Source organism: Ranitomeya imitator, chromosome 2, assembly GCF_032444005.1.
Source record: "Ranitomeya imitator isolate aRanImi1 chromosome 2, aRanImi1.pri, whole genome shotgun sequence".
Taxonomy (NCBI): Eukaryota; Metazoa; Chordata; class Amphibia; order Anura; family Dendrobatidae; genus Ranitomeya; species Ranitomeya imitator.
In genome coordinates, this window is record NC_091283.1 from 572,368,954 (window position 1) to 572,390,187 (window position 21,234).

The window sequence follows — 21,234 nt, forward strand, 5'->3', positions numbered from 1 at the left end:
AAGACAGGCGGAGCGCGGGGGCACCCGTTGCGGTGAGGAACGAGTAGTCTGGCGGGTGTAAATTCACCTGGGCGCTGTGGACAGTAAAGGGGGGACGATGATCCTTTACCTTTCTTTAATCCGGCTCTATAAGATCAGAGGATCGTCCAGGGGCCCGTTGAAGGGTCGCTGGATCAGGAATCCTTCATCCAGAAGACAGCCTCAACCCCTCTTGACAAGGGGGAGGGTCACCGCTGGTGACCACCGTCTTCCTCTCAGCCCTCTCCGAGGGGTGAGGGGAACATTTTTGGCTAGGACCATCACCGATTAGACCCTGGGGCACCTGTGAAGGTGACAGGGAATAATGCCCTGCCGGTGGACTGAGAGTTGCGATGCGGGCGACACCGCACTGCTCGCTCAGCCGCCCTCCTGGGGAGGCAGGGTGAGAGATTACACCCCGATTCCCTGAAATGCTGCATCTGAAAGATAAAGAAGAACGTTAATAAAAACAATAAAAACCTGTAAGGGAAACCAAGGTTAGCAGCGGATCTGATGATCCAGGTCCGCCTCCTACAGACACTAAGCACAAACTGAGGTGCCTGGTGCCTGTCGGTGGGTGTATACTGCCAGGGAGGAGCTACGCCTTTTCCTTTTTTGTATAGTGTCAGCTTCCTAGCAGCAGCAGCATACACCACGGTTGTCTGTGTCCCCCAATGAAGCGATAAAGAAATTATTATTACACCTACAACATATTAGAATAGGATATTGGAGATAGGAATGCCCTTTAAGTACAAATAGTCGTAATCAGAGTTTTTAATGGGGGCATGTACTTCTTCCCCTTGTATGGAATTGACCAATCATAGTAAGGCAGCAATAATCAAGGGAAAGAAGAACACCCACCACCATAGCTTAGACCAGGCTACTCCTGTGTGAGGTATATAATAACAGACAGCTTGATCTCACTGCAGAGCCATTACAAGTCGCTGTGAGCACAGTAGACATAAGTGATTACTGAGAAGTTTGAGCTCATCTTCTGGTAGTCAATGTGGGTAGAGGGGCAGCACAGCACAGCAGAATTTACTTGTGTCACATTACAAACCCTTGTACTATCTCTTATCCTCTCATAGCACTGCACCTCCTCTGCTGTACTGCCCCTTCTGTCCACACTGCATGTCCAGAGATTAGGGCTTAAAAGGCATCAATAATGACATATGTATGTTGTGCTTGTACTCACTCCGCAGTGAGATCAGGGATGTCTGTCATATCTCATACAGGAGTAGCCTGTTCAAAGCTATGAGGGGGGCATGTGCTTCTTGCTCTTCTTTGCTGTTGTCAGGTTACAACTGGTCAATGTCATACAGGGGGGATACGTACATGCCCCCCAGTGAAAACTCTCTGCTAACTAACACGAACTCATTAGCAATCAAAAACTTTGATTACTAATATATCTATATAAAAGTGAGGCAAATTTATTTCTAAAAAAAAACTTGTTTTATTTTGCTCTGTGGCCACTATTCCATCATGTGTCCAATTCAATATGAATAATTTGGTGAAATGTCCTGTTTAAAAGGGTTTTGCTACAATAGAAAATACCATTAGTGTTTGATTGTAAAGAGTTCAGTAGTTCCCAGTGCTGCTCCAGTCCCACACCAATCAGAGGTAACAGTCACAAGGTCTCACTGCAAGTCTACGAGAGTCACATTCTTGCTCGCATAGAATAATGACTTCCAGATCGTCCAGCAAACACTGGAGCGAACCCGGCAGGTACACAAGACTGATCAGAGTGGCGCCGATAAAAGAAGAGATAGACAACTTACTGGGTCTTATGGATTCCAAGGGTACAGTCACATTTGTAAGGGATATGTAGGAGCCTTTCTGAGGACTTTCCTGATGTGGTAAGAAGAGTGGGCTACTAGGGGCAACAGGCAAGGAGCCAAGCGATGATGCAGAAACCACAGCTCCAAAGGCATTTGCAGGCTGCAGTGCTGCCAGGGTTGTCATTGTGCTGGGAACAGTGGCAGACTTAGCTGATGCTCTAACATGGAAAAACAAAAATTAGATTAGATAAGCAATTTGGGTTAAAAAAAAGTCAATTCTAGAACCTTGTATAACAATACATTTTCTTGCCAATCTCACCCTTTTGCTTCCTCCAAAAGTTGCTGTCCAAGGACTTCAAGCTCATGAAGTTTAATGCCTCCTGTAGGAAGGGCAGTCATGGGCACCGTTGTAGGAGCAGTACTAAATACAGTAGTATAGGTAGCGGCTGAGGAGTAGGAGTTAATAGAACCCATGGGGATTACTGGCTGCGCCAGTAATGGGGTGACTGTTGAGGTAAGTGGATCCATTGAGGGTCCGGTGAAAAAATCTATTTCTTTGCCCTCCACCTGAAAGACAGTCAGGGCTCATGTTAAGAGAATCTCCAATACACAATTCACAAGAAGTACTGTAAATTAAAACAACAACAAGTGTTCAAAGGGCCATACCTTGGAGCTTGGACACAATTCCTTTGCTGTATTTGATGGTGGATCATCAATACCTTAGAAGAAAGGTTAGTAACATTAGACATGGGACATGATCCTTTCTTTGCCCATAAAGAAGTAAAATATTTGCAGATTTATCTTGCACAATGAGAGTTAAATAATTTATGCCCTATAATAATAGTAATGTCACCATTTCGGGTAGCTGGGGACAACACAAATCATAATACATTACGCCATGACTTCCATTTCCAGCAGTGAGCAGGGTACCTAGATGCAGCAACTCCTCATCTAATAAGTACAGCGAGTTGGTGGCACTGTTCATGTGAGCAAGACTGTCCAAGGACGAGCAATGTCTGGACTGTGCTGGTATCAGTGGAGGTGGAGGAAGGATGGGGATCAGTGCTGATGGTTGCTCTGCTACATCAGAGAGGAGCTTTGGTCCTTCAGGTGGGCTTGTAGGCTCAAATCCTGCCAGATCGATTAGAGTGGGTAAACTCGTGCTTAACTCTGTCACCTCTGATTATCAAATAAAGAGATAAAATAAATTAGAATCCAATATGAACAGAAGTAAAAAAAAAAAAGTCAGACTGCAAGGTTAAATAAAACCAGTAAAGATGTGTTCTAATAAAACTCCAGTAACTCTCCCGCTCAGCTCTTGTTTATGCTTTAGGTTTTTTTTCTAGATTAGTAAATGGTTGGGTATTTTTACTGTTGGGGGCTCTAATTCCTAATTACAGGACTGAATCTTCGTGATTAGGGCTCTGCATGACACTATTTTCTTTTATTTCAAATGAAACAACTGAGATAACTGGGTAGAAAGTCAAAATAAACAATTGTAAGTACACAGTGCTATATAATATGATTGCAATATATTCAGAGGCTAAAAACTTGGAAGGGAGGAGTGCTTCTTTAATTTAGATCAGACACCTATTGTCTTTAAATTGAACCCTAAACCTTCCCCACCATGGTGAGACTGTGGCATGTTTCACTGTTATAAAGATAGTTTCCTGGGAGGCGTAGCTATGTAGCAGAGGAGAGAGGACGCACCCTGAGAGAGCTCCTGGAATCCTGGGCTTATCCTGCCATTAAGACCCCTTTTTCACAAGTTATACCTGCCGGTATTAGAACTCCTGGACCTTGGGAGGCTTGTGACCTCTGCGGAAGGGTGCTGTGAGGCTCTGGGACGTCGGGTGCCGAGGAGACCTGGACAGACAGTGGGATTCACGTGTAGTGGCAGCCATTTTCTAAGCGCGCGCCCCGACAGGACGGGACGCTGTGCCAACCTCCATCAGCGGCGGGGGCTCTCCCCTTGGGCTCCGGGAGTTTCCTGACATCTGCGGGTGAGTGCTGTGGAGCTCTGGTGCACCGGGAGTCAGAGGACCTGGGCGGGCGGCGGTGCCTGCGTGGGACAGCGGCCATTTCTAAAGCGCGCGCCTTGACAGGGGGGGAAGCGACGCTACTTGCCATCCTTGTGGTGCTGCTCAGGAGGGGAGCATACATCCTGAGACAATAAGGGGACGTGCGGCGTGTGCTCTGGAAGATTGGGCCCTGCGCTCTCCTATTAGATAGACACTCAACCTGCCAGCGCCATTACTTTGGAGAGATTAACCCCCTCCCTGCTGCTGCACTGTGGAGACTGTGAACCTGCTCTGGTGCATAGAGCCCTGGTGAAGACTTAAAGCTGCTACATTTACAATTCTTAATATCCCATTTGTCTATCCAGAGTCACTTTAGGTTATAAACTTTGCATTTAACCCTGCTGTGTCCGCGACTGGAACGTGGATTCTCCATAAATACAATTGTAATCATGCACCATTCCAAGGGAGCAGGAGCTGCTGACAAATTAAAAAGGTACGCCAGGGATGATCCCCCTGATAGTGTACGAACTCTTAGAAACAAGCCATCACAGGCCCAGCGTAAAAACCGCCTCTCTGATAGTAATGAGGAGGGTGAACAAGACGAATTGACTCTTAAACAGGCATCTGAGCAATTAATGCAGGCTATATCCCTAACTAGATCACCTCTTACTGAAAAAATAGGATGTGCATACTGAGGTGGGTCGTCTGCGGCATGATATGCAGGCCATGAGGGGGCGCATTACAGACGTGGAAACAAGAGTGTCCCATACAGAAGATACCTTCACCCCTATGGAGGCTAAACTGACGAAAGTGGCTGGCTCTATAAACACCTGGAAACAAAAGGCAGACGATTTGGAGAACAGACTTCGCCGAAATAATATCCGAATCATTGGCCTGCCGGAATGTTCGGAGGGTCAGCAACCTGAGCAATTTCTGGAAGACTGGCTCAGGGCCTCTCTGGGAGATGAATTTTCCTCAACATTCTCGGTGGAGAGGTCCCACAGGGTCCCTACAAGACCTCTCCCCCCTGGAACTCCACCTCAACCTTTTCTGGCGCGTCTCCTTAACTGTAGGGATAGGGATGCTATTCTTTGTTTGGCACAGCAAAAAGGTCCTATCAAATTCAACAATGCTACAATTTAGATTTTTCTCCTTCGCCTCATTGGGGGACACAGGACTGTGGGTGTATGCTTCTGCCGCCAGGAGGCTGACATTAAGTAAACTTAAAAAAAAAAAAAAAAGTTAGCTCCTCCTCCATCGTATACACCCTGACACTGGCTACCAGAGACTCCAGTTTATGCTTAGTGTCTCAAGGAGGCACACCTCTGAGTCCTTTCTCTTGGACTCCATTTTTCAACGCGATGAATTGAAGGGGCGACGGATCCTTTTGAGGGTCCGATCTCCCCAAAACCATCAACGGGCAAGCACGTGTGATTCCATGTCCACGTATCCTTTCCCACTACGTGGGATTCTTCACCGGATTTGGCCTTGACCACCCTAAGGTATTGAGACCCTGGGCTGTACAGGTGCCCGTAGTCGTCCGTGTTTCCCCCCCAGGATTTCTACACCCCGGCTCTGCTGCGGTGATAGATGGGGTGGTGGACGGTCCCTCTCCTTATCCTGGCAGATAACGGAGATAGGGTTCCTGCACCGTCTTTTCTTTTTGGCTTTCCCCCTCTGCTGGGGCGCTGGGGGGCTCCTGGCAGGGCGCTATTGATTTTGAATTACCTGACGCTTCTGGTTTCTCCATGCGCCATGTCCGGTGGCTGTGCTGTGGCGCTGCAGCGTGGCATTTCCGACGCCATTGTCCTGGCGGCTGGCACTGATATGCGGCCGGTCCTGCGTTGCGGCGGCGCCGCGGCGCTCCGGTGTACGGCGCCGCGGAGCTAGAGTGCGGCTGTGCCGCTCTGTCTTCTCCTGGTGCGGGCCGGGCAGCACAGGGCCCGGGCTTCCGCCCAGCAGACCGCATCATTTGGCTCCTCCCCTTCCGGCGCGTCCACTTCCGGTTTCCGCCTTTCCTCTCTGGGGGGGAAAAATTGAGTTCCCGGCGTTAGGCCTACTACAGGCCGTAGCGCTGTATGGCGGTACCGCCCCCTATCAGCCCAGGGGGCTCTGAAGAGGATAAAAGCAGCATCCTATTGCTCCGCAGCGTGCGTCTGGATCCGTTGCTACAACCTTGGGGGCACAGGACTCGGGTAGTTGTTTCTCCCTCCAGCTGCTGTAGCAGTATTTTTTTGTCCCAGTCTCTGTCCCTGGGTATAGCTTTACGGATAATTATGTCTAGAAGAGTTAAATCTCACACGGTTCTATTTACCGGTTGTGTAGATTGTCGTGCCCCTTTCCCGCACGCCCAGAGTAATCGCCGCTGCGAGGCCTGTGACTCTGAACGCGCCTTGGAGCCCCCCCCCCCTGCCAGCTCCCCAGCAATCCCTCTGGCTCCTGCCCCTCAAGATTCTGGGGCAGCTCCGCCAGAATGGGTCACGTCCTTGTCGCAATCCATGGCGTCCCTCACTGAAGCAATCAAATCCCTTCAGTCCCCGGCGGTCAGGGCTGGCAGTCCATCTGTCTCGGAGAGGGCCTCAGGGTCTCAGGAGCCTTCGGCCTGCAGGGGTCGCGCTCGCACTAGACAGACGCGTGGAAAGCGGATTCGCACTGCGTCGCCCAGGCCCTCAGGTGTTTCTGCATCCTGGAGCTCTGTATCTCGATCTCCTTCCCCTGCAGAGAGCAGAGAAGTTGAGACAGACTATGAGTCTGAAGGGTCCCTTAATTTTGAGAGTCCTGGATTTCAGGAGTCGGTAGATAGCCTCATTGAGGCTGTCAATCAGTCCCTGGTGATAGAGGACGAGCTCGCCTCATCCTCAGATCATAAGGTCACATTTAAGCGGGCAAAACGGACCCATAGGGTATTTGCCTCGCATCCGGAATTTAAGGATCTGATTTGCCGCAACCGGGATCACCCGGACAAACGTTTTTCAGGGCTGAGGGCTCTGAAAGCTAGGTACCCCTTTGCTACTGAACTTTGTAGTAATTGGGCGGAAAATCCTGCTGTGGATCCTCCGGTGTCCCGTTTAGCTTCTAACACTTTATTATCGCTCCCTAATGGCTCGGCAATTAAGGATCCTACGGATCGTCTTATTGAAAGCTTGTCTCGCTCCGTTTTCGAGGCGTCAAGTTCGGCGCTTTTCCCTTCTTTCGCGGCAACCTGGGTTGCTAAGGCTATGATGTCTTGGTCAGAGTCTTTATCAAGGGCTCTTCAAGAAAGTGATTTGTCAGCAGAATTGGCGGAAATGTCATCTCAGATAGCACTAGCTGGTAGTTATCTGATTAATGCATCTTTGGATGCTGCAGATTGTGCCTCTGCAGCCGCGGCTAATGCTATTGCTATTAGGAGGGCCCTCTGGCTTAGAACATGGCGGACGGACTCTACCTCTAAAAAATCGCTTACAACTCTTCCGTATCAGGGTGGCCGCTTGTTCGGTGAAAAACTGGATCAGCTGATTTCGGATTCCACAGGAGGGAAGAGTAAGTTTCTTCCCCAGCAGAGGATTAGACAGCCTTTTCGCCGCCAATTTCAAGCTCGTTTCAGACTCTTCCGCGATGCTAGATGGGCTCCAGCATCGAGTTCTGCTGCGCAAGGTCGACCCAATCAGGACCGAGACGTTCGGATGCCCTATTCGGCCAACCAGGGGTGAAGAATGCGTTCCCAGTCTACCAGATCCAGAGGATCTAGGACTCAAAGATTTTCGGCAAAGTGACTGGAGGCCTCCTCGGAGTACCTCCAGCAGAGTAGGTGGACGTCTACTTTTATTTCACCAGGTCTGGCTTCAAGTAGTCCATGACCGGTGGGTGGGGGAGCTCGTATCTTCAGGTTACAAGATAGAGCTGGTCCGTCTACCTCCTCCCCGGTTTTTCCCATCCCGTCTTCCCAAGTCCGAGTCCCTCCGACAAGACCTGTACAACTCCATAGAGTCCCTTCGTCTCAGCGGAGTAATTTCTCCTGTTCCAAGGGAGGAAAGGTTTCGGGGTTTTCATTCCAATCTTTTTGTAGTCCCCAAAAAGGACGGAGCGGTACGGCCTATTCTAGATTTAAAACTTTTAAACAAGTTTGTCCGCGTTCGTCACTTTCGGATGGAATCGCTCAGGTCTGTCATCGCCTCTCTGGAAAAAGGAGAGTTTTTGGCCTCAGTAGACATTCAGGATGCTTATCTGCATATTCCCATCTTTCCGCCTCATCAAAGATTTCTCCGGTTTGCCGTAAACAATCTACACTTCCAGTTCACGGCATTACCCTTCGGGCTGGCTTCCGCTCCCAGGGTGTTCACAAAAGTCATGTCTACTGTGGTGTCCATTCTGCACTCCCGAGGTATAGTTGTCTTGCCATACCTAGACGATCTGCTGATCAAGGGACCGACTTTTCTATCTTGCAGGGAAAATGTCAGCATCACTCTGGACACCCTTTCTCGCTTAGGGTGGCTGGTAAATTTAAGGAAGTCATCCCTACAGCCGTCTCGAAAGATCTCATTTTTAGGCATGATCTTCGACACCTCTCAAGCCCTATCAATCCTTCCCCAGGACAAGGTCCTAGCCCTTCGGCGGGAAGTGAAGAATCTTCAACAACCATGCCCTCATACGATTCGGTCTGGCATGAGGGTGTTAGGAAAGATGGTTGCTACTATAGAGGCGGTTCCTTTTGCGCAGTTTCATCTTCGACCCCTCCAACAAGCAATCCCATCGGTGTGGAACAAAAATCCTCTCTCCCTCAACCGCAGGTTTCGGTTGTCTCTCCAGGTCAGGCAGGCCCTCTCTTGGTGGCTAAACAGCTCATCTCTACTCAGGGGGAAGCCCTTTCCCCCAACCAATTGGCTAGTGGTTTCCACAGATGCCAGTCTCCTGGGTTGGGGAGCGGTGTTTTTTCAACACTCAGCTCAGGGACGCTGGTCTCCTCGGGAATCAGATCTCCCCATCAATATCTTAGAGATTCGAGCAGTTCGACTAGCCTTGTTACATTTCCACCATCTTCTGGCAGGTCGCCCTGTCCGGATACAATCGGACAACGCCACGGCGGTAGCCTATATCAATCACCAGGGGGGCACCCGCAGCAAGGCAGCCATGCAGGAGGTAAAACAAATTTTTCTGGGCGGAGAAAAATCGCTCTGTAATCTCAGCAGTCCACATTCAGGGCGAGGAAAACTGGGCGGCAGATTTTCTAAGCAGTCAGGGCCTAGCCTCCGGGGAATGGTCTCTCCATCCCGAGGTGTTTTTGCAGATATGCCATCTCTGGGGGACTCCGGACGTGGATTGGATCTAATGGCGTCCAGGATGAATGCCAAGGTACCCAGGTTTGTCTCTCGGTACCGAGACCCCCAGGCAATTGCCGTGGATGCGCTGGTTATGTCGTGGAACCAGTTTCATCTCTCTTATCTATTCCCTCCTCTGGCTCTGCTACCGAGGGTAATCAAGAAGATCAAATCAGAGAGAGTGCCGGCCATCCTGATCGCTCCAGATTGGCCACGACGGACCTGGTATGCAGACCTGGTACAACTTCTCGCCGGGGTTCCGTGGCGGCTCCCCGATCGGCCGGATCTTCTATCTCAAGGGCCGATCTACCACCAGAACTCAGAGGTCCTACGTTTGACGGCCTGGCCGTTGAATCTTGGGTTTTGACTCAGGCAGGTTTTTCTCAAGAAGTGGCTGATACCATGATCAGTGCACGTAAGTCCGTCTCGGCCAAGATTTATTATCGCACTTGGAAGGTGTTCCTTTCCTGGTGTAGAGAGCACGGGCTGCCTCCTCTGCGTTTTTCCGTTCCTAACATTCTAGCCTTCCTTCAAACAGGCCTGGATTCTGGGCTTGCTCCGAGTACCCTTAAAAGGCAGATTTCGGCTTTATCAGTCCTTTTTCAGCGCAAGATTGCTCCTAATCGTCAAGTCAAGACTTTTTTTCCAGGGAGTCGCTCATAAGGTTCCTCCTTATAAGACTCCTTTGGAAGCTTGGGACCTTAATCTGGTCTTAAAGGCTTTACAGGACGTTCCTTTTGAGCCTCTTCAAGATGTTTCTTTGATGTTTCTTTCTTGGAAAGTCGTATTTTTAGTGGCCATAACGTCCATAAGACGGGTATCGGAGCTGGCAGCCCATTCTTGTCGGCCTCCCTTTTTGCGTTTTCATCAGGACAAGGTAGTGCTCAGACCAGCACCGTCTTTTTTGCTGAAGGTTGTTTCATCATTTCACATCAATGAAGATATTGTTCTGCCCTCTTTTTGTCCGGCACCTACGCACCGTGTAGAAAAAGCTCTCCATACGTTGGATCTGGTGAGGGCTCTGAGGAGGTACGTTTCCCGAACGGCTCCTTTTCGCCAGACAGATGCTCTGTTTGTCCTTCCGCAGGGTCGCAGGAAGGGATGCGCGGCTTCAAAATCTACCCTGGCCAGGTGGATAAGGGCGACCATTCAGGAGTCTTATCGCACCATGGGCATGACGGTTCCGGATGGAGTTAAGGCTCATTCGACTAGAGCAGTGGGGGCCTCCTGGGCCATTCGGCACCAGGCTTCAGCAGAACAGGTTTGCAAGGCTGCGACCTGGTCTAGTCTGCATACGTTTGTCAAACATTATAATGTCCACTCCCAGACCTCTGCAGATGCAAGTCTGGGTAGAAGAATTCTTCAAGCGGCAGTGGCGCATTTATAGACAACCAATATATGGAGGTCTTTTACTGGTGAGTTATTTTTTTCCCACCCAGGGACTGCTTTAGGACATCCCACAGTCCTGTGTCCCCCAATGTGGCGAAGGAGAAATAGGGATTTTTGTGTTACTCACCGTAAAATCCTTTTCTCCGAGACGCTCATTGGGGGACACAGCTCCCTCCCTGGTAGCCTTATGGCTGCTTTTGTTATATCTGATTGCGTTAGTCAGTAGAATCTTTTCTAGACATAAAATTTTCTGTATTTATGCTGTTATATTATCTTTTGAGTTTTGTTCTCCTACTGCTTTTTACACCAAACTGAGGTCTCTGGTAGCCAGTGTCAGGGTGTATACGATGGAGGAGGAGCTAACTTTTTTTTTTTTAAGCTTACTTAGTGTCAGCCTCTTGGCGGCAGAAGCATACACCCACAGTCCTGTGTCCCCCAATGAGCGTCTCGGAGAAAAGGATTTTACGGTGAGTAACACAAAAATCCCTATTTCCGGACTTTTCAATGGAGCTCCAAAAACAGCGGTCACGGTTTATGGAAATCAAGAAGCAACTTAGAGACAACAATGTCATCTACTCTATGCTCTATCCAACTCGACTCCAAATTGTCCATGAAGGTTCTTCCATATTCTTTACCGACCCAGCGGAAGTAACTGAATGGTTACGGTCCCACAAGGTGTCTAATGCAAAAGAATCCTAATATACCTCAGAATCCAACAAAATCTTTCTTGTCTGATGGCTATACAAGCGGAGCTCTCTATATGGGTGCCGAGTTTATCAACAATACCGGATGCTGGATTCAGTGAGGGTATCCCCTTTTCTATCTGATTGTAGGAGTACAGGACTTCACTCCTATACTGCTCGGTTTTTGCTCTATTTTGTTCTTTATATTAGTTTTGTCTGTTATGTATGTAAAGTCGCCGCCAACAGCATTCTTGTACTCTGTATGATTTCTCTGAACTTTGCCCGAGTAATAATGCACATTATTCTTTCTTTTAAATAGAAGTATGGGATCAGGGGCGTGGCCTGAACGTCCATGTGAGCGGACGTGTGACAGAGCGCTCCCGCTGCTAACGCTCAATTTATCCTTATAAGCCGCAGCTGAGCGGCGATTCAAGGCGCTTACCGGCTGCAGGAAAGTCCCGGGAGTGCGGCGGTGAATAGAGGCGGCCTCGAGGTCAACAAATATGACCAGGAGGAGGCAAAGAGATGCAGGAGCCGGCGAGGCTGGGATCAGCCAAGATGGCGCTGACGCCAGAGAGAAGGCGGAGAAGGACAACGCGGCATGCCAGAAGAGAATGTCGGCGGCGGCAAAGCTCCAGCAGTTTGCTAGAGTGGAGGCCGCAGGGAACACAGGAAAAGCAGAGGAGGATGCCGGAGCAGACACAGACACAGAAGGAGAGGAGGAAAGCCCAGCAGAGGAGCAGGAGGTACAACAGGGGAGCAGGGATGGTGACATGGCGGTGGTAGTAGGGGGATCTGAAGATAAGGAGTCAGGAGCAGAGCCCACCCTTAGAGATGTTTTTGCACTGGTATCATCATGCAAACAATCCCTCACCCAGCAGCTACAGGAGGTCAAGGGGGATACAGCCCAGATAAATGCAGCCCTGCAGAAGATTGACAAACGTGTGGGGGCTGTGGAGGAAAGAGTGAGCACGGCAGAAGACCATATAGTGCAGCTGCAGAAAGCGGAGAGGAAGTTTACTCAGGCAATATCGGAGCTGGCTGCAAAAAATGAGGATCTGGAGAACAGGTCCAGAAGAAATAACATTCGTATAGTGGGTGTCCCTGAAAAAATTGAGGGGAGGAATCCCACGGAGTATATTGAAAGCTGGCTCCTTGAGACCTTTGGTGATGCAGCACTGACAAAAGTATTTGCGGTAGAAAGAGCCCACAGGGTCCCACCGAAACCACCTGTCCCTGGAGCAAATCCCCGTACCATGCTTGCCAAAATCCTAAACTACAGAGACAGAGACATTATCCTGAGGAAAGCTAGAGACATGACGGATCTGACAATTGGAGGTCAAAGAGTTGCTATTTACCCTGACTATTCCGCCCTGGTACAGAAACAACGGATGATGTTCACGGGTATCAAGAGACGGCTGAGAGAACTGGGAGTGCAATACTCCATGATGTTTCCGGCACGACTGAGAGTGGTAGCGCTGGATAAGATTCATTTTTTCCAGACGCCGGAGGACGCTACCCAGTGGATAGATCTTAATGCTAAAAAGCTTAAAGGGAAAGGAGATTGAAAATGTGGGGTGGGTTAGTCGGGAGGTATTTTAATTCTTTCAAAAAGGGGAAAAAGAGATGGACTGACAGTACACTGGTAATTGAAAAGTGAAGGTTGGAGGGTGGAGCTGGGTATTATTCAGGGAATGTACTGGGTGTGCTGATGCGGCGGAGAAGTACGAGGGAGGAAGGGTGTGCAGCGTACTAAAAGTTTATTTAGTTTCTTGCAGTTGTAATTTAATACAGGTTGAATTATATTGTTCTTCTAAGAATTGCGCCGAATTCTGTTATAAACGGTAGCGGGAGGCGGAAGGAGAAGGTTACGTTAACAAGAGTGTTCGCAATGGGTGATGGTGCCCCACTCTTGATAAGAGGCAGAATGTATAGTATTGGGGGGTGTGGGGGAGGGGGGGTAGGGGTAAGGGTGGGGAGGGAAGTTAGACAGCTCAGAACGGGAAGTAAAGACATAACTAAAGATGATGAGTCACATAATAGGGGACCGCTTTAAGATTTTGAGTTGGAATGTGAGAGGTCTGGCGGATAAATCTAGGAGAGCTGCGAGCTTGCAGTATGCGAAGGATCAGCGGGCTTCTATGATATGCTTGCTAGAGACGCACTTGATACAGGAGAAAGTGGATGTACTGAATAGACGTTGGATACAGAAAGGGTATCATTCTACCTTTTCGACGTACTCAAGAGGTGTGTCAGTGTTGGTGCCGGTGGGAGTGCAGTATGAAGAGGTGAAAGTATGTGTGGATGCTGAGGGTCAGTATGTGGTGATACAATGTATATTGTATGGAGTGAGATTGTGTGTGGCGGCAATGTATATTCCACCTCCATATTCAAGTAAGAAGATCAGGGAGGTGTTGGAGAGGGTGCAACGATGGGAACCACTACCACTCTTAATTATTGGGGATTTGAACAATATCTGTGATGACTTTTGGGATAAAAATAAGAACACCCAGAACAGGTCGGAGGGGCACACTACAACATTTGGTACCTATGTGCGTGAAATAGGCATGATTGATCTATGGAGAGTTAGACATGTTGGGGAGAGAGGGTACTCGTGCTACTCGCCGGCTCATGCTACGCTATCCAGAATTGATATGGCGCTGGGTAACCGCTAGTGTTGAGCGATACCGTCCGATACTTGAAAGTATCGGTATCGGATAGTATCGGCCGATACCCGAAAAATATCGGATATCGCCGATACCGATATCCGATACCAATACAAGTCAATGGGACATCAAGTATCGGAATGTATCCTCATGGATCCCAGGGTCTGAAGGAGAGGAAACTCTCCTTCAGGCCCTGGGATCCATATTAAAGTGTAAAATAAAGAATTAAAATAAAAAATATTGTTATATTCACCTCTCCGGCGGCCCCTGGACATCAGCGGGAGGATCCGGCGTCCGGCACGGCTTCTTTCTTCAAAATGCGCGCCTTCAGGACCTGTGGAATGACGTCCCGGCTTCTGATTGGTCGCGTGCCGCCCATGTGACCGCCACGCGACCAATCAGAAGCCGCGACGTCATTCCTCAGGTCCTAGAAGGCGCTCATTCTAGGACTTTAGCTGAGGAATGACGTCGCGGCTTCTGATTGGTCGCGTGGCGGTCACATGGGCGGCACGCGACCAATCAGAAGCCGGGACGTCATTCCACAGGTCCTGAAGGCGCGCATTTTGAAGAAAGAAGCCGTGCCGGACGCCGGATCCTCCCGCTGATGTCCAGGGGCCGCCGGAGAGGTGAATATAACAATATTTTTTATTTTAATTCTTTATTTTACACTTCCGATACCGATACCCGATATCACAAAAATATCGGATCTCGGTATCGGAATTCCGATACCGCAAGTATCGGCCGATACCCGATACTTGCGGTATCGGAATGCTCAACACTAGTAACCGCCTGTTGGACACAATGGTGGGAGAGGTGCGTTATCTGCCGAGGGCCCTTTCGGATCACAGTCCAATTGAGGTGGAGGTTAGGTTGTTGGGGACACGGACCGCAAGTGGGAGACAATGGAAGATCCATCCTAACTGGTTACAGAGTATTGATTTGGACGGTATAGGGAAGGAGGTGACGGAATTCTTTGCTTTAAATGATGGGAGTACAGATGCTCTAACTGTTTGGGATGCAATGAAAGCGTACCTGAGAGGGTTACTATTTAGAGACATTAGTAGGTGTAAGAGGAGGACAAGGGAGGCGGAGAGAGTGGCGATGGAGGAGCTGAAAGCCGCAGAGGACGAGATGGTAGTGCTGGGGACTTCTGAGGCAGAGAAAAGGTTGAGAACAGCGCAAAATTGTATGGAAAAGATTCTGCTGGGAAAAGCTGAAAGGAAGCGGGAGTTTCAGAGGGTGGCTTATTTTCAGGAGGGAGAAACAGTGGGACACATGCTATCGGTGGTAGCCGCGGCTCAGCGTGGTACCTCGTATGTACATTCGTTGGTTTCAGATGGGGGGAGCAGGGTATCTGAAACACCTGAAATTATAAAGGTCTTTGCGGACTTTTACGCGGACTTATATTCCTCCAGGGTCAATGAGTCAGCCGGAGATACGGAGACTTTCCTTGAGAGTCTGGGTCTTCCGAAATTGAGTGAGGAGGATGGGGTGAGCCTCGATGCCCCTATCACCGAGGAGGAACTGAGTCGGGCGCTGAAGTCTATGGCTAATGGGAAGGCACCTGGGGTTGATGGGTTACCAGCCGAAATCTATAAAAGTTTGGAGGAAGTGCTGATTCCCAGATTAAAGTTAGTACTGGAGGAGGCTGGATGCCAAGGGTATCTCCCAGCATCTATGAGGGAGGCTATTATAGTGGTTATTCCGAAGGAGGATAAGGATCTGGGGAAGCCTGAGTCGTATCGACCAATCTCTCTGTTAACCATCGATGTCAAACTCTTGGCCAAGGTGTTAGCTACCCGTTTGTCCAGCGTCATTGCTAGCCTTGTACATCCGGATCAGTCTGGTTTTATGCCTGACAGGTCTACAGCGGTTAATCTGCGGAGGCTGCATATGAACCTACAGCTGAAGTCTGACAACTGTGGCCGAAGGGTTATTGCATCCCTGGATGCCCATAAGGCGTTTGACAGTGTGGAGTGGGGATATCTCTGGCGGGTGTTGAAGTGTATGGGTATTGGTCCGCAATTTGTGGCATGGATTCAACTGTTATATTCACTACCAACAGCTAGAATTAGAGTGAATGGGGAACTTTCTCAGCCTATAAAGTTGGCCAGAGGTACGAGACAGGGTTGCCCACTGTCGCCCCTTCTGTTTGCCTTAGCTGTGGAGCCACTGGCCGCTAAGATCCGACAATCGGATGAGGTTCCTGGGTTCAGATATGGGAGTGTTGAGGAGAAGATCGCGTTATATGCAGATGACATTTTACTGTTCCTGGCGGACCCGGATGAAGCCTTGAATGGGGCTATCGAGATCATTGGGAAATTTGGAGCCTTGTCGGGATTGAGGATAAATTGGGATAAATCGGTCCTCTTCGAGGTGGATGGGGTGGAGGAGAGCAGAAGTGAGCCATTGGGAGAGGGGCGGCTTAAGGTGGCATCCCTTTTCAAATACCTGGGAATATGGATCTCGATGCCAGTTACAGAGTTTTTGTATAGGAATTTGACTCCTCTCATGGGCGCCCTTAAAGCAAAAGTGGATGCGTGGAATAAATTACACCTATCGGTGGTGGGTAGGGTTAATCTCATTAAAATGGTTCTGATGCCCAAATTACTTTACGTCCTACATAATGCGCCAGTTTGGATTCCACGTGGGAAATTCCGGCAGATTAATGCTCTTTTTAGAAGCCTGATATGGGGGAGGCGGTACCCACGTATTCGCCTGGAGACGCTTCAGCGACCCAAGGAAGATGGAGGATTGGCTTTACCCAATCCTGAGTTATATTTTCTTGCAGCCCAGAGCCAGCATTTGAAGGGCTGGGCGCGGGGAGCGTCTACCAGTGCGGTACAACACTTGATGGAGAGGGTGACAAACCGAAGACCGGTGGCGCAGTGTCTGGAGGATGGCTCCATGGGAGTATTGGGGAAATTATACCCAACTATGTTTTTGATACATAAATTATGGACCAGACTGCGACATATTCGGGGGGTTACGGGGCTGACTAAATTTACACCGATATGGCTTAATAATAATTTGGTTGAGTTTGCGGCTCTTGGAGTGCTGGCGGAGTGGCAAGCCAAAGGAATCCACTTGGTGGCTCAGATAATTCAACAACAAGGATTAAAGTCCTTTTCGCAGCTGCAGGGAGAGTTTGGATTGAGACCGACTGGGGAGTATCAATATGTTCAGATGAAACATGCCTTTAAAGCGCAAAACAAGGGCGGTGGTATTGAGATCCAGGAGGACATAGTTCTGGAATACGTATGTGGGGAAGGGTCCACAAGGGGAGTCATTACCACCCTTTATAAGGACCTTCTACATGCATATTTACTAGACTTCCCTCTAAAAGCGAGAGCGAAATGGGAAAGAGATTTAGGCCCAATGGAGGATGAAACCTGGGAGTCGGTGTTGGAGTGGGTTCCACGAGTGTCACTGAGCGAGCCGTATAGACTATCGCAGCTGTACATCTTGCACAGAGTCTATAAATCACCGGAAGTGTTGCACAGAGCGGGGTTGCGTGCAGACTCTGAATGCCCGAGATGTAAGACTGAGAATGCAGGAATATACCACATGATGTGGACATGTCCAAGACTGGTTGCTTTCTGGTTGGTGGTAATGAGCCGTGTGGAAGGGGCGTATAAATGCAGAGTGCCGAGAGATCCGATAGTGTGTATACTGGGACATGTAGAGGAAATTAGAGTGGATAACACCTGGAAGATAGCAATAGCTAGGCTATTATATATGGCAAGGAAGGTAATAGCAAGGAACTGGATCAAGGATGAGCCGCCTACAAGGGGTGAATTCCTGAAATATGTTAAACATGGTCTCAATTTGGAAAAGGGGGTATACAAAAGACGTGGGAAAATAGAAACGTTTGATAAAATGTGGTCTCCGTGGCTCGAGCTGGGATAGTAGGTATGGGAAATGGGAGGATGAGGGCCTCTGAAAGGAAGAGAGTGCTAAAGAACAAGCGGACATAAGTGATTCAAATGGCTCAAAGAGCCATCAATACTGGTAACAAAAGTATAACTGGGAAGGAGCTGTCAGGGGAGGGGGAGGTTTGGGTTTTGTTGGGATTGTTGGGGGTTTGGAAAATGTAAAAATTTTGTAATATACTGGAAAATGCATAAATTGTATTGTTCATATTCGCTTTCAATAAAAATCTATTTAATAAAAAAAAAATAGAAGTATGGGATCTGAGATTATATGTATGACCTGGAATATACGGGGTATTAAAACTCCCGGAAGAAAATTAAGGTATTTTCACAGATTAAACGTTATCATCCTCACGTTATAGCACTGGTGGAGACACACCTGACTAGGGATACAGCCCAATGTATACAAAAGCCATAGGTACAGTGGTTTATCCACGCATTCCATACTAGCTATTCGATAGGGGTTCCTCTGTTAATACATAGAGATGTCAAATGTGAAGCCAGGGAGGCTCGGCGGGATCCTGAGGGTCGCTTTGTCTTTGTGCATGCATTAATCAACTCTCGTGAATATGTGATATTATGTGTCTAATTCTTGGCTTTCTTAGTGCGTCAACAACTTCTAACACAATACTGCAGATTCGTGCACCGGATGGGCTCATTAGTATCTTCAACTGATGAAATACTCCATTGTTTTCATTATTACTATAAGTCGATATATAAATCTAGTAGCGGCCTTGATATTTTGGAATGTTTAGATTATCTATCAGATGTAACATTTCCTACATTGAGCTCAGCCCAATGGGCCTTTATGGACGCTGAGTTTACCCAGGAGGAGATAGAATACGTTATAGTGGACATGGCTTCTGGGAAGGCCCCTGGACCAGATGGGTTTCCCATTGAGCTATATAGGAAATATCGAGTTAGGCTTGCACCACTCCTATTGAAGGTGTTTCGGGGGGTTTGTGATGGAGGACTTATGCCTGAAACATTTTATGAAGCAAGCATTATTATGCTCAGGAAAGAGGGGAAGGACCCTTTGGAATGTGGATCTTATCGCCCCATATCACTAGTAAATGTAGATTATAAAATTTTCACTAAAATCTTGGCCACCAGACTGAACACGATCATATTAGATCTTATACACCCAGACCAAACTTGTTTTATGCCTGGTAAAAGTACTTCTATCAATATTAGGCGGGTTCAGTCAGTGATTCAATATAGCTGTCCGGTACCAGATAACTGGGCACTAGCATCGCTCGACGTGGCCAAGGCTTTTGACTCCCTTGAGTGGCCCTTTCTATCTGCATGTTTGCAAAAATATGGATTTGGGGACAAATTCTTAAGAGGGATTGGTACACTATATATGAAACCTAAGGCACGTATAATTGTAAATAATTCCATTTTTGAGCCCTTTTCATTACACAGGGGAACTCGTCAGGGGTGTCCTCTGTCACCGACTCTTTTTGCCCTGGCGATAGAGGCATTGGCAATACGCATAAGGTCTTCCACTGATATTATGGGGATAGATATTGCGGGTCGTGTAGACACCATTGGTCTCTATGCTGATGATATGGTGATATTTATGGTAAAGCGGAGGAAACACTACCACAAGTAATAGTCACTATAGATAAATTTAATAAGTTCTCCGGCCTATATATAAACTGGGACAAATCTACTCTGTTACCTTTTTCTCACGCCCCAATGCCCCGTCTTAAAATTCTCTCGTTGTTGCCTATTGTCTCTAACTTCAAATATCTAGGTTTCCACATGTCTCAACATAGTCAATTTGATTTACAACTTAATATCTACTCATTACTAGATTTGGTCAAATCTAAATTTGTAACCTAGAATAAACTCCCGCTCTCTGTTGCTGGTCGTATTAATCTAATTAAAATGATATTGCTCCCCAAACTCAGCTACTGCCTTCATCACAGTGCTGTGATAATACCTAAATCTTTTTTGTGAATCTAAGCTCCCAAATTACGTCCTTTATATGGGGGAAGGCTGGCCCAAACTCAAGCTTATCTGCTCTACAAAGACCAAAGCAGGGGGGGTGGAGCGGCTCTACCAGATTTTTATTTGTATTACTTGGCTGCGCAGGCTAAGGCAATAAATAAATAGATGCCCAGTAATTCGCTACCTAACTCTGAGCCATCTGTTCCATTCTGCCCGGATTGATTGCCCACTAGGTTTTTTGGAGCTGGAGAAAGTTAGTGTTCCTCGTCTGTTGCCCTTACTCCGGCTGGCACGATCAATATGGAGGAAAATTAAAAAAGTCTTTAGATTTGTAGCTATTGTAGCTGAAATGCCCTTGTGGAACAATAATTATTTCTCAGTACTATTGAACCACACGTCCAATGACTTTTGGATCTCACATGGTGTCCTCTCGGTAGGCGATCTACATAACCAGGGGACCTTTATGTCTTTTGAACAATTACAAAATAAATATGATATCCCGAGATCTCAATTCTTTCGTTATTTACAGATAAGATCAGCCTTTCAATCACACATGAGGAATATGGATACAGGTCGAGCTATTTCATCTCTACCTTTAATAGGAATCCTTAATTCGCAAGGTCCTCGAGGCCATATTTCCTCTTCATATACCTATTTGCTGTCTGTGGGAGTTGGGTCTACTATACAATCCATTCAGGGGAAATGGGAGGGACTTCTTTCTGACGTACTAGGAGAAACATGGGAAGATATCCTGGAATCTCCAACTAAGGTCTCCCCATCAATCAACAATAGGATGACCCAGTTATACATAATATATCAATCCTATTTGACACCGACGCGACTTTTTAAAATGGGTCGCCTCCACTCGCCAGAATGTTTGCAAAGTCACTCATTAGATGCAGATTTTATCCATATGATATGGCAATGCCCTATTTTTCTTCACTACTGGAATGAGGTGACAACATTCTTAACATCTCTGTTGTCAATCCCTGTCCCTCTTGAGCCACTGACCTGCTTATTCGGGGTGTGGGATGCAGAGACCTGGGACCATTATACTAAGACACTCTTTATGGCACGGAAGGTATTGGCGCTACGGTGGATGGGTGGTTCTTGCCCATCTCTCAGAGCCTGGGTTGAATTGGTGAATTCGGTTATCCCGTATGAACGTACATTGTATCAAAATAGAGGATGTCCAGACAAATTTGAGAAGATTTGGGGTAGATGGAACTCCTCTTACCGTACACTATAGATCCATACTGATCAGATATTAGTACAGGAAGCTGGGTTTATGGTATAAGGGGCATCGCATGAAGGACAAATAATGTGGAGTTTTCTTTTAAGCGGCGCACTAGTAGTTATTGTAGTTGATGTTAATAACAGGTGATTAATAGGATATCAGTGATTTGACATACACAATTTGCTGTCCTTGCAATACTTTATCAATAATAGGTACAATAACCTTTTTTTTTTGTTATGAATAAAGTACGCACCTTA

At 47.8% G+C, this 21,234-nt stretch overlaps 1 protein-coding gene across 2 annotated transcripts in view; it reads right to left on the reverse strand.

Annotated features, from left to right (window-relative positions):
* The window catches only part of GGA3 (golgi associated, gamma adaptin ear containing, ARF binding protein 3), an 80,011-nt gene that overhangs the window by 11,191 nt on the left and 47,586 nt on the right, over nt 1-21,234 (reverse strand). For both annotated transcript variants that reach the window (XM_069752168.1, XM_069752170.1), the window contains exons 11-14: nt 2,727-2,975; nt 2,463-2,515; nt 2,116-2,363; nt 1,797-2,014 (exon numbers count right to left, since the gene is read on the reverse strand). In XM_069752168.1, coding sequence (XP_069608269.1) covers nt 1,797-2,014; nt 2,116-2,363; nt 2,463-2,515; nt 2,727-2,975 — 768 coding nt within the window. The remainder of the gene's footprint in view (nt 1-1,796; nt 2,015-2,115; nt 2,364-2,462; nt 2,516-2,726; nt 2,976-21,234) is intronic.